The 14,896-nt window shown below is 38.2% G+C and overlaps 1 protein-coding gene across 1 annotated transcript in view; it reads left to right on the forward strand.

Annotated features, from left to right (window-relative positions):
* Window positions 1–14,896, forward strand: part of RfC4 (replication factor C subunit RfC4) — a 92,153-nt gene that overhangs the window by 20,966 nt on the left and 56,291 nt on the right. The window contains exon 3 of the mRNA XM_067155099.2: window positions 11,620–11,828. Within this exon, the coding sequence (XP_067011200.1) occupies window positions 11,620–11,828 (209 nt within the window). The remainder of the gene's footprint in view (window positions 1–11,619; window positions 11,829–14,896) is intronic.

Raw genomic sequence — 14,896 nt, forward strand, 5'->3', positions numbered from 1 at the left:
TTTCTCTTACGAGTGTGTGTAGAAAGGGGCACGCTCACTCATACTGATTTGGAGAATTAGTTCCCTGATGAACACAGGCATTAGTTTAAAGAGTGATCAACTGATGGCTTGCTGTGAGTAGTGTAATTCATCAATACTTTAGCCCTGGAGACAAGACTTTCACAAGCCCGGAACGACTGTCGTTTGTTTCCATGCTCGCGGACTTCTCGGGAAGGATGTTGTCAAGCGGTGCTCAATGCTGCCAACCTCTCTACTTACGAACTAAAGAGTGAGTGGTGCTTAAATTGGTGGTGGTGGTGATTATTGTTACACCATTTGTCTGGTCTGGTTCTTGCCTTGCGGACGGTTAGGATAGGACCTGGACAAGATCAGTGATATAGGGACAAACAAAGGGGGTCTGGGGGTGTAATCCCCTGTGTTAGAAGCCGTGAAGCGGCCTTAGGCCTCTACTTTCGTGTGGAAACATAATTGTTCTGAACTGGTTCTTGCCGTGCGGATGGTTAGGATAGGAACTGGACAAGACCATTGGTCTGGACTGGTTCTTGCCGTGCGGACAGTTAGGATAGGATCTGGACAAAACCTGTGCTATAGGGACAAGCAAAGGGGCGCTTTTATTGTGCTGGGGTTGGTAACAGATTATGATTATCATAATTGACGGAAATGAGATCACATGCCACTTTACGTTGGCTAATAGGAATGCAAGTAGCTACTTCAGCAATGAAAATGGCATGTAATACTCATTAGTTTATAACAGTAAATGTATATCTTGGGGCAGGATGGTGGGTTCCTGGACATCGCTATGAACACGTCTCTCTTCTGAGATGCATTCCAAGTAAGATTTCATTAATTTTCATTTACTTATAACGTTAGAAAAATCTTGTCTCCAAGGCTGGATTTTTAACTTGATAGCCCACTTCACAGATTGGTATAGCTTGTTTCACGTATGATACATTTATTTCAAGTTCTTTATGCTATTGTAAGTATTTGTGCAAAATATGTTTCAGAATGAGAATTCCAGAGTATGATACTTACTTGACTGTGTCTCTTATATATCATGTGGGATGTCACACTAAATTTAATGTAGGGAAAAGAGATTTAGTTTACTAGTGGGCATCCTGAGTAAATACAGTATTCCAGCAGCTCTGATCATCTAAAGACCCTCGGGACCGTCTCTCCAGCACTGGCGTGTATCATATTCCTTGATTGCACAGAAGGGTTTATCAAATGCAGCATTATTACCATGTTGTTTGTTGTATCATCCAAGCAGAAAAATCTGCAGTGGAAGGGTACGCTTGCTTCTTTGTAGGACATGGAGTGCAATATGAGGACCCCACCCCCATATCATTCTTGTTTCTACCGAGAAGTTATCTGTAACATTGTGTTGCTGTTAAACCAACCTATTTTTTACCCCCAGAAAAATAGATATTTCAGTTCAGGCCGTATGATATTTCTGCATCTTGAGTATGTTTTATGCAACCTTACCAATCAGAAAACCAAACATTCAAAAGAAAAGCACAAACATCAAGAAGAAAACAAGCACAATACTTACCGAAAGGCAGTAGCATAAAATATGAAGCGTGGAAGGCAAAGCGAGAATTAAAAAGGCCAGGATCTTACATAACTTTGACAGGTTGCCAGGTAAATACTGCTAGCTACTAAATGACACACCAGATAAATTTGAAATGAAGAAAATTTACTAAGCAAATGTAATTTGAAAATGGTATAAAATAAGAACAATAAAAAATATATAAAATTCTTTTTCTGAAATTTAAAAATGCAATCAAGCTAGACGAGGAAAACAGTATTTTAAAATAAAGTAGAAATTAAGGAAAAATGGAGCTCACATAAACATAGGCTTCCGCCGAAATTAAGGTTTGAAAATTCATTAATAACTCATTACCTTACATATAGAAACATTAAAATTGGTTGCAACCGATATGCGGGCCCGCGATATAAAATCACTTTAAAACTGAAATTTGCTACACTACAAGATACTAAGTTACAAGATGCACACAAGGACACACGAAAAAGAAGAAAATTTAGTGGCTCCAACCGCGAATAAACATTACACAAAAGAAACGAGCTAGATGAAAACACAATAAAATAATAGTGCAGAGCAATCCGAACAAAATGAAGTATATTAAAGGAAATTTACAATTAACGGTGCACTCATAAAAATAATAAAGGACACCGAAAAACCAAACAGAAGCTACCCGTTACCGACGCGAAGCCAAGATCCCCTAATAATCATCAAAGCCACCCAAAATATTAACGTATCATCAGATAAGATAAGAAGGGGTGACATGACGTAATAAAGACAAAAGCAAGGAACCCAAACAATGGGAGAAAAGATAATAAGACAACGAAAGAAAAGTCCCATTATTAAACTTAATTTCGACCAGCAAATTTCAATTTTAAGATTTTAAGTTATTAAAATAATAATAATAATAATTATCATTTATCCAAGAGGTGATAGTGCCAGTTTACATTAGCCTTACTTAATTAAATCACCAGCGATTTACATACTTTAGAACAGAGGGGGCCGTGGAATGCGCTACGATGCGAATATGAGGTGTCATTAATTGAGGCCCGTAACAATGCGATAATCATTACATACAGATAACCAGCCACGAAGGCAATAGGACAAAATTAGACAGCAATATCAACCAAACAGGACAACACTAAGGGAGAAAACACGCACCGAAATGAATTACCAAAAAAATAAAAGTAATAATAATAATAATAATAATAATAATCGCCATCATAATGAATATCAAGAAACACAGTTGGCAAAAATGCACCCCGACAAAAACGTAAGATAAAATCACTTACACAAAATATCACCTCATAGATGCATAACTAGCGATCCTCGAGCTCCCTACATTACATTAAATTTTCTTTTTCAAATGCATTCACTTCAAATATATATCAGATTTTGCTTACAAGGTTAACCAATACCAAAATAGTCGTTTATAATGTTGCTCATGTCCAAGATGAAATTACTCACATAGGTGCCTGAACGACTGGGATCCCTTCAATAAATTATAATTTTCAGTACTTACTTGGAGTAAAGATATCCAAACTTACAAGACACTTGAAACTTTGAATTCCGATAACGGATAACTCACTGCACCAAGTTTACATGTTACATTAAGAACAAAAAAAGGGTTGGAGCACACTGGATAACTTTGAAGGAATAATAGGGCCTAGCCCTCACATTACTCCTTAACCGCCGGAGTCAAGCTCCATTATAATAGCTTTCCCTTTTCGCCAAGCCGTCTGCTTGGGAGCTTCATACAACACAGCCATCTTGGAGAGTAACGGGGAGCTGACTACAGCAGACTACTGAGCTCACACCGAGCTAGCCGAGAGGCAGTCCCATAATTCAATGCGTGCACCGCGAAAATGCGCAGAAGTTACAAATGATAATTCGGCGCACTACAGAGTTCAGTCAAATGCCTGACAATAATGGATAGATAACTTGAATTAAATTGGTCTGGTAACTTCCACAGTTAAGAAACAGTTCTAACAATGGCCGATAATACAGATAACGGCTGGATACACAAGTCGACATGACAGATGAATAAATAAATACACTTAGATGCTTTGATGTAATAATTCAGTTATGTCCTGTAAATATTAGTTCCCATTTTCACATTACAGTTCTCCCCTCCCGAAGCCAGAACACAGGGGAGGCGCAAGTCCAAAACAATGGATAGCATGCCAATGGTATAATTTCAATGTCCAAACAAATCTTCATACGTTGGATACAGGAAGAGAGACACCAATTTTTTTTTTTTTTTTTTTTTTTTTTTTTTTTTTTTTTTTTTTTTTTTTTTTTTTAGGTTCAAATAACAAGGAATGGTCTTACTTGGTTGCAGGAATGTTGACCTTCACACAATACTAGCAGATTACATGTTGAGTGTGAACAGAATGGGATGCAACGTGGCCAGCGTCTCATCACACACCACACAAGTTGACAGTACATGACACAGAGTAGGATTATCATACCAGTACAGAGTGTAGTAGGCAACCATAGGTATCATACATTCTTGCTCTCTTAAGGTAGTTGCATGGTTGGAAAAGCGCGCGCAACACAAACTGCAACATAATATGTCGGAGCACAGAATAATGCTCCAAAGACCGTAAATAATTTTGCAGGTCGAAATACACAACACAGGCATAAATGGCGTCGTGGCATGGCACATAACTAATCACTCGAACAGCCGAAACGAAGTAGCACTCGAAAAAGTCTGATGGAGGATACCGTTGAAAATTTAGATGTATAATTTATGATGTCACTTGAAGTTTATAATCATAATAATTTACATAGTCTGTCATCGATAGTAATATCTGACAATGTATCTTGCGTGTGAGTAAGTTACATAATTTTGAAGAAAATAATAAACGCTATTTTTAAGGAATCCAGTTTACATGACCATAAATATGTTTACAAAATTTTGATGATTAAGTAGGCTTAATTTGACTCAAGTGTACACGTCTAATGCGTTTGGCAATAGGGTCGTTAACTAACAAGGATACTGGAGTTAAGAACTCTAATACCGTACAAGGACCGTGATAACGAGCTGCTAATTTAGCAGAAAATTTATTTACAGCTTTACTACTAGGATAAGACTTGACAAAAACAGTGTCACCCACAGATAGATTGGTAGGCCTGCGTCCTTTGTCATACTTCTTTTGCACATTATCATAGGAAACAACAAGTTTTGCTCTAGCTCTGTTCCACATTTTACGAATCTCCTCCGGATCTGGATCATCAGGGAGGAGGGAATCAATGTTAAGCACATTAGAAATGGGGGAAAATGGGGTAAATCCAAGCATTAAAGACATGGGTGTTTGGCCATGAGACTCGTGAACAGATGAATTAAACGCATAAGTAAGCCAATGAATACAAGAATCCCATTTAGGTTGTTGGTTATGATGGTATGCAATGAGGGCAGCACGTAAGTTGCGGTTAACTCTTTCAGCAAAACTGGGGTTGGGATAGTAAGGAGTAGTGGTGACGTGAGATATCGAGAGATCAAAACAGAACTTCCTAAACAGGTTACATGCAAAGGATCTAGCATTGTCAGACACAATAAACTTAGGAGGACCAAATACAGAAAAGATCGAATTGAGACAAGATATAGTGGTCTGAGCATCCATCTTTCTCGTCGGGAAAATCCAAGTAAAACGGGTAAAACCGTCAACACACACTAGTGCAAATCGATTTCCTTTAGAGCTTAATGGGAACGCTCCGACATAATCAATGAACAGTCTCTCCATTGGTTTAGTAGGGTGAGATGAGGACAACAACCCAACACGGGTATTCAAACTAGGTTTACTTATACTGCACAGTCTACAAGCTTTGACCATTTCCCTAATGTGAAAATCCATATTCTTCCATATGAAATGCGTTCGTATCTTTTGTCGAGTTTTGAAAACACCTAAATGTCCTCCCATGGGGGAGTCATGGTAATACTTAAAGATTTCAGGGATGAGGATTTGAGGACACACAATTTTGTACTTATTGTCATGTCTGGCCTTGCAACATAGGACATTGTTAACAAGCTTATAAGGTTTAACAACATTACCATCTTCAAGTTGTTTAACAATAGAACTAATTTCAGGATCACTAGCTTGCAATTTTGACATATCATGGAACAGCAACGGAGAGTCAGTCAAGATAGCATTAATGCAATTGGATTGGCATGCAGAATAGTTAGGAAGGGAATTGACATCAAAATCAGGAGGGTGAAGAGGCTTTTCACCAAACATCCTACTCAATCCATCAGCTACAACATTTTCAGTACCACGGATGTGGCGAACATCAAAATTAAAGGCGGAAATGCGGATTGCCCAACGGGTCAATCTACCCGTGCGCTTAGGTCTATTTAATACCCAACTAAGTGCCATGTTGTCAGTTTCAAGAAGAAATTTAGAGTGTTCTACATACATGCGGAACTTTTCAAGGGAAAAAATAACGGCCAAACATTCAAGTTCGTATATGGAATACTTCATTTCATCTGAATTCAGGGTACGCGAGGCATAAGCAATGGGTCTCCTACCTAGCTCATCTTCTTGGAGGAGGACACCAGCAACGGCAGAACCAGAAGCATCAGTTTGAATAATGAAAGGTTTTGAGAAGTTAGGAATTGCCAGGACAGGGGCATTTGCCAGAGCAGATTTAAGTTTATCAAAAGCAATTTGTTGAGGTTCCTTCCAGACAAATTTAACATCCTTACGCCGAAGGGCATTAAGGGGAGCAGCAATTTGGGCAAAATTTGGGATAAATTTTCGAAAAAAATTGGCCATACCAACGAAGCGGGCTATTCCCTTCTGATCCTTAGGTACTGGAAAATCATAGATGGCTTGGGTTCTACTCTGGTCCACAGCTACACCATTAGGTGATACGATATGACCCAGGAAAGACATACGAGGCTGCGCAAAGGAAACTTTAGATCGCTTGACAGTGAGACCAGCTTGCTTAAAGCGACGAACCACTTCCCTGATATGAGAGAGATGTTCCTCAAAGGTTTCCGAGTACACGACGACATCGTCAAGATAATTGTACACAAACCTGAACTTAATGTCAGACAATATGGAATCTAGTAGTCTCGACAACACAGCTGCGCCCGTACTGAGGCCAAACGGGATTCGTTCGTACTCGTATAAGTTCCAGTCCGTGATAAATGCAGTTAAATGCTTACTTTCCTCGGCCAGAGGGATCTGGTGATACGCCTGATTGAGATCAAATACAGAATAAAATTTAGCACCATAGAAGAATGAAAAGCAAGTATGCAAGTCAGGTAGTGGAATTGATTGCAAGATAATCTTCTTATTGAGAGATCGGTAGTCGATCACAGGCCTGAAGCCACCTTGGGGCTTAGGACTAGGAAGATGGGGGACGCATAAGCAGAAGTTGAAGGCCTGATAACTCCTTCCTCAAGCATCTTATCAATAATTTCTTTCAGAACCTTCATACGTGGGGGAGATAGACGATAGGGAGGAGATCGAACAGGGATGGTGTCACTCACATCAATTTTATACTCAAGCACATTAGTTACCCCTAGCTTATCCGTGAATACCTCAGGAAATTCATCACACAATTCATGTATCAGTTGAGCTTGTTCACTAGTTAAATGACTCAGGTCACATTTTTCCTCAGTAACTTGGTCGTGTGCATCAATAGAACAGAGATGTTTACCAGAACAAGGGAGATAATTGACCAATGGCAGAGCATAATCTGTACAAAACTTGAAAGACAGACAACGATTATGGGCATCAAGAATTAATCCTACGTGAACAGCAAAGTCGTAACCAAGAATTACATCATGCGATAATCCTTCGACCACAATGAAATTAAATTTCCAGGTGAAATGATTAATACGAATTTTGACCTTTACATAACCTTTAACATTCAAGACAGAGCCGTTTGCGGCATGAAACACAGTTGAAAGGGGCTCAAGGTTCGGAAATTTACAGACAGATTGATTTTTAGAAAACCAAGACCAATTAATAGCAGAGGTAACACTGCCAGAGTCCACCAGTGCAAATGTAGGCTCATTATTGATTTCTACAGGAATAATCGGAATTTTAGAATGGACATTCCCTGAAATACTTTTACAGTCACCAGGACAAACATCATCATTATCATAGACATAAGTATTATCATGGTCATTCAAATTACTCATGGAGGGGCTTGCGTTATCAGTACTTTCACCTAGTCAGATGCGCTGATTAGTATTACTCAAGTTGAAATTAGCAGAGGGAGGTGGATAATTTGGCACCGGGTAAGCAACGCCTTGAAATTGGGGGCTAGGAAAATTACTAGTAGGCAAATTCTTCCTCTTTACCAATGGGCATTTGTTCCTCAGATGGTCTTTAGACCCACAAGCAAAACATTTTTTTGAAACAGCACCTAAACTACTGGCGTTCAGACCAGAGGACTGCCTAGGAGAAGGACCAGTTGGAGGGGGTACATTAACAGGTCTACAACTATCACCATGTTTGGCTTCTTCAGCCTTAATACAAGCCACTTTCAGCTCACTAAAGGTTTCAGGACATTTCCTAAAGGACAGGTATGAACGGTACTCAGGGGATACACCACTCATTATACTATCTACCATATTTGCCTCATCAATAGATAACCTGAACACATTACAATAAAACTTAAGGTCATTGACATAGTTAAACAGGCTTTCAGAATACAACTGTACCCGAAAACAATGTTTTGCAGTTAAATCTTTGAGCGCTCTGAAAGGTATAAACTTCCTTAAAATTCCATCATGAAATTGGTCCAAGGTAGTATCACCTGAACAAGCTTCTAAGATCTCAGATTTAAGGATACCAACACAATGGGAAAATAGGGTTCGGAATACACTGGAAGAGCTAAGTTTAAAACAATTTGCGGTCTCTTTTACCTCGACCAGTAATCTCAAAAAGGACACTGTTTCCTCAATTGAATCAATGGACAACTTGGTAACCCCTTTAAGCAAATCACAAACAGGGTTCACATTATCGCACCTTAGCATGCCAGGATTATCAACCAATAATACAGGTTGGCCATGAAAAGCAGCTAATGAGTGATTACCCAAAACAGAGCCAGAAATGGGTTGGTTAAAATCATGAGCAGCAGAAATATTGGGGTCATTATCTTGAGAACCAGCATTAATATTAATACTTCCCAGTTTAAGAGTTTGCATGATGACGTTCAAATCAGCAGATATGTTAACAGCCCTAGTTAGCAACACAGTACATTGGTTCAGAGTGGACCGATCCATTTTTAAGGTAAACAGATCCTGGAGGCGATTCGTGTAATGCGTTACACGTGCTATTTGTCTCTGTACCTGGTACTCTGAAGGTTGAGATGTTTTAAAGGCATCAGTTAATTCACTTATTTCATCTAAGGCATCAGTAATGAACAAAACAGACTCACCAATCTCTGCTTCTGACATGTCAGGTACAACAATGGGGAGATCAGCAATTTCTGAAAGTAATTCTACGTCACCCTGGATAGTACCGGATGGCTTCCTACCGCGAATCTGCACCTCATAGCTTAACTCCAGCTTCCGCAACATTCTAGGAACTGGCAAGGGGCGAGACTCCATGATTGACATGAAACAGACAACAGTTAGATTAGACTTTACACTTGGTCTTACAAATACAAGTTTAAATACCAGTTATTTTATTTTGAGCAACTAGCAATGTTGACCTGGGCAACTTATCAAGGTGTTAGAATAACAATAACAGTAACCACGCTCTGCTACCACTCACTACTGCAACCTTACCAATCAGAAAACCAAACATTCAAAAGAAAAGCACAAACATCAAGAAGAAAACAAGCACAATACTTACCGAAAGGCAGTAGCATAAAATATGAAGCGTGGAAGGCAAAGCGAGAATTAAAAAGGCCAGGATCTTACATAACTTTGACAGGTTGCCAGGTAAATACTGCTAGCTACTAAATGACACACCAGATAAATTTGAAATGAAGAAAATTTACTAAGCAAATGTAATTTGAAAATGGTATAAAATAAGAACAATAAAAAATATATAAAATTCTTTTTCTGAAATTTAAAAATGCAATCAAGCTAGACGAGGAAAACAGTATTTTAAAATAAAGTAGAAATTAAGGAAAAATGGAGCTCACATAAACATAGGCTTCCGCCGAAATTAAGGTTTGAAAATTCATTAATAACTCATTACCTTACATATAGAAACATTAAAATTGGTTGCAACCGATATGCGGGCCCGCGATATAAAATCACTTTAAAACTGAAATTTGCTACACTACAAGATACTAAGTTACAAGATGCACACAAGGACACACGAAAAAGAAGAAAATTTAGTGGCTCCAACCGCGAATAAACATTACACAAAAGAAACGAGCTAGATGAAAACACAATAAAATAATAGTGCAGAGCAATCCGAACAAAATGAAGTATATTAAAGGAAATTTACAATTAACGGTGCACTCATAAAAATAATAAAGGACACCGAAAAACCAAACAGAAGCTACCCGTTACCGACGCGAAGCCAAGATCCCCTAATAATCATCAAAGCCACCCAAAATATTAACGTATCATCAGATAAGATAAGAAGGGGTGACATGACGTAATAAAGACAAAAGCAAGGAACCCAAACAATGGGAGAAAAGATAATAAGACAACGAAAGAAAAGTCCCATTATTAAACTTAATTTCGACCAGCAAATTTCAATTTTAAGATTTTAAGTTATTAAAATAATAATAATAATAATTATCATTTATCCAAGAGGTGATAGTGCCAGTTTACATTAGCCTTACTTAATTAAATCACCAGCGATTTACATACTTTAGAACAGAGGGGGCCGTGGAATGCGCTACGATGCGAATATGAGGTGTCATTAATTGAGGCCCGTAACAATGCGATAATCATTACATACAGATAACCAGCCACGAAGGCAATAGGACAAAATTAGACAGCAATATCAACCAAACAGGACAACACTAAGGGAGAAAACACGCACCGAAATGAATTACCAAAAAAATAAAAGTAATAATAATAATAATAATAATAATAATCGCCATCATAATGAATATCAAGAAACACAGTTGGCAAAAATGCACCCCGACAAAAACGTAAGATAAAATCACTTACACAAAATATCACCTCATAGATGCATAACTAGCGATCCTCGAGCTCCCTACATTACATTAAATTTTCTTTTTCAAATGCATTCACTTCAAATATATATCAGATTTTGCTTACAAGGTTAACCAATACCAAAATAGTCGTTTATAATGTTGCTCATGTCCAAGATGAAATTACTCACATAGGTGCCTGAACGACTGGGATCCCTTCAATAAATTATAATTTTCAGTACTTACTTGGAGTAAAGATATCCAAACTTACAAGACACTTGAAACTTTGAATTCCGATAACGGATAACTCACTGCACCAAGTTTACATGTTACATTAAGAACAAAAAAAGGGTTGGAGCACACTGGATAACTTTGAAGGAATAATAGGGCCTAGCCCTCACATTACTCCTTAACCGCCGGAGTCAAGCTCCATTATAATAGCTTTCCCTTTTCGCCAAGCCGTCTGCTTGGGAGCTTCATACAACACAGCCATCTTGGAGAGTAACGGGGAGCTGACTACAGCAGACTACTGAGCTCACACCGAGCTAGCCGAGAGGCAGTCCCATAATTCAATGCGTGCACCGCGAAAATGCGCAGAAGTTACAAATGATAATTCGGCGCACTACAGAGTTCAGTCAAATGCCTGACAATAATGGATAGATAACTTGAATTAAATTGGTCTGGTAACTTCCACAGTTAAGAAACAGTTCTAACAATGGCCGATAATACAGATAACGGCTGGATACACAAGTCGACATGACAGATGAATAAATAAATACACTTAGATGCTTTGATGTAATAATTCAGTTATGTCCTGTAAATATTAGTTCCCATTTTCACATTACATTTTAGGAGTGTGATATCTTGCTTAGAATATGTATGTGAATACTATGAAAATTAGAACTAAGTCAGAAAAGTTTCAGAAGTTGTATGCATCTCAAGACTAACTTTCTCTACTCATTAAAAAAAATAAATGATGATTTCTTTTATTTCAGGGCCCTCCTGGCGTCGGAAAAACCACCACTATACTGTGCTTGGCCCGTGCACTTTTGGGGTCTGAATTTGAATCAGCTATTTTAGAGCTGAATGCATCAAATGATAGAGGAATTGAAGTTGTGCGCAATACAATAAAGATGTTCGCTCAAAGAAAAATTAATTTACCACCTGGTCGCCATAAAATTATTATCCTAGATGAAGCAGACAGGTGAGTTTATTTTCAGAGAGTTTATTCCAGTATATATATAGCTTCTCTAGGCCACAAGGCATTCTATATTTTACAACTGTCGAATTACATTGTGAAGGTTTGTTTTGTGAAAATAATGACTAAACAATGTATACGGACCAATAAGTTTGGATGCCCTGTATTCTATGATTGGTATTTTTAACTGAGCTCCGTTGTGATTGTTTTATTTCACAGACTTTTTTTTTTATAGTTGTGAGACCACATAATTTTTACAAATTTAATGCTGTTTCATTTGTAATCAGTTATTGGCAAATTTTATAGTACAGTAGAAGTCCGTTATAGCGAGAACTCATACCAGCGAAAATTTTACTCGCTATAGCGGATTCTTGTTATACCCAATTTTTTTAAAAAAAATCGGAAGAACCCCCATGCACATTAAAATCAGAATGAAAAGGCAATCAGATTGTTCAAAACTTGCGTTTCCGCAGATGGTATCTACACTACGGCTTACTTGTTTGTTATTTTTCGTGAAAGTGAGAGTTTAATTTCATTCTGAAAAAAATTATAGTACCGTATTTCTCTGAATCCAAGGCGAACACCACTTTTTTCTTCAAAAATGTAAATCAGGCTCAAAAAGGGCTTTGTAAAATCATATGAATGCCTTTGTTGTAGAGTACGCATTTTAGATGCCGAACACTGGCTTTTGTTATGCCATATTTTTATGCAGCTGTACAATTATTTTTTTTCATTTATGCGGTTTTGATGACCATTAACTTAAAATTGGCATCATAATACTGAAGGGAACCCGTTGAGAATTTGCCGGCAATACCTATTCCATGAGTCTCTACAATACGACGATCCACCAGGAAAATATTCTTGCTGCCTATAAAACTGTTATTTTTTACTCAGCGTCAGATATAACCGGCAACCACTTCGCGCACATCTCGCTTGCCGAGTTCGGCCAACTTCAGCGGCTAGCGATGTATAGGCCTAATCGCGTACGTTGAAGTTCAAGGAAAGAGTTTATTGCACCACGGTATGGCCATTCTGCTCTTGAGTTTTTCGTGCATATACGGTACCTCATAATTTCATCTTCGTCTTCTTTAAAGCGTCCTTGTCACATTTTTTGTACAGTACGCACTTTTTAAGCTATCTTTGTCTTCACGCTAACGTCAGATATTGGCTTTAGTTAGGCCTATGCACAATTATACTACATTTCCGAATATTTAATAACCATTAACTTAAAATGGGCATCGTAATATCGACGAAAACCCGTTGTTAATTTGCCGGCAATACCTGTTCCGCGTATCTTTATAAAACGACTATCCGTCACGAAAATGTCCCTGCTGTCTATAAAACTTAATTTTACTAAGCGTCAGGTACAGTAGACGCGTTATAACTCTGCCAATGAATAGCCGTGGCCTTTGTAAGAATTCAAAGGCTAGCATGTTTTGATGCCATTGTGCAGATTTGAGAAACAATTTTGTAGAGGCTAATAGAACGCCATTCTCTCTTCACTATTTTCCAAGGTCCATTGACGTTACACACAGGCACTGTACAACCGGTTGTCGCGGCTAGCGATGTATAATAAAGAGGCGGTCGTTTATTGTCAGCCACAGACGTATAGATGGTTGTCAAGGAGTTTTGTGTATACGTGTGCGTGCGGGAGTGAAAAGAAGCAGCGTGGTTACCACAGCAGTTGCCAGTGGTATTCGTTACTGTTAGGCCGGGAATGCAAGACAACCCTTGATTTTTGGCGCATGAAACTCTGAGGAAAAAAACGTCGTCTTGGATTCGGAGAAGTACGGTATCACTCAGAGGCTTCTGTGGCAAACATTGCCGATTTCTTCTTCAAACGGCATTGCCCAACCTAACCGTATATGTATCATGAAAACATATTTGTAATGCATGTAGAGAAATGATAACCTCCTCGCTAAAAATTTACATGTGAATAGCCTTACTATAATCTATCAGCTTCATTGTCCGTATTGATGAATTAAGAATGCAAGTATGAAGAATGAGATTTCCACCTAATCAATACTTTATTACAAAATGTTTAAAGTTATCTACATTGCGAAATGTAACTAGACGCGAGAAAAGGTGAACTATCCTCTGAAATCAGTGATGTACTCTGCCATATCTTGAGGTGTATCAGATTCTTACTTAACTTCAGCCTTTATTTTTAACGAGTTAACAACTGCCATGTTATTTATGCATTTATTACGAAAACGTGTTAGGTATCGTCTTTCATTTTGAATTTTCTTTAGATTACAGCAGTCGACGGATATTACCTACTAATCGACTCCAACATTGCCTTCGAATTTCGACGAGAGCGCTCGCAAATGCACATAGTGAGAAAACTGTACTGTACCAAAGATGATTGATCACATTTTGTGGCAAACGTTTCAGTTTTCTTATTCAAACAGCGTCGCCTATCCTGACTTAACCGTACTAGACGTATGATGAAAACGCTTCAAGCACTGTCAACGAGAGAACTTGCTAGTGAAAATAGCGACGAAACGATACCGAAGGTAATCAAACGCATGCAACATAATCGCTGGGGTGCATAAATATTGGTAAGGGGAAAAATCGCGCGCGCTTAAGCGCTCGAATAACGAATGCGTCAATGATAGGGCTCTCGCTGTAACCGAAGGATAGTACATGGTTTAATATAGGAAATTTGAAGGGACAGCAAACAATCGGCGTTATAGCGGGGTTCTTGTTATATGTGGTACTCGCTATATCGGACTTCTACTGTATTTGAAGTGAAGGAAATGTGCATATAACTGGGCAGAAAATTTGTATGAATTTCATGTTATATCACTTCGGACAAACAAAGGTCAAATAAACTCTTTCCAACTAGAGCATAAAGTAAGCGTAAACTAAACAATGTAACTTTGACTGATTCACATTTCTTTCCTTGTTTATCCGCCCAGTATATAGTCCATTGCTACATTTAAAAATGAGCTGTTTCTGTAAGTTTGAAGTTCAGAGTATTGAATGTGAAAGCATTGTATTGATTGAAAATTATATTATTGTTCTAAATTTCTGGTCAACATCTTAAACATCCGATATCTCCTCACGGAAAT

Source organism: Anabrus simplex, chromosome 1 (assembly GCF_040414725.1).
Source record: "Anabrus simplex isolate iqAnaSimp1 chromosome 1, ASM4041472v1, whole genome shotgun sequence".
Classification (NCBI taxonomy): Eukaryota; Metazoa; Arthropoda; class Insecta; order Orthoptera; family Tettigoniidae; genus Anabrus; species Anabrus simplex.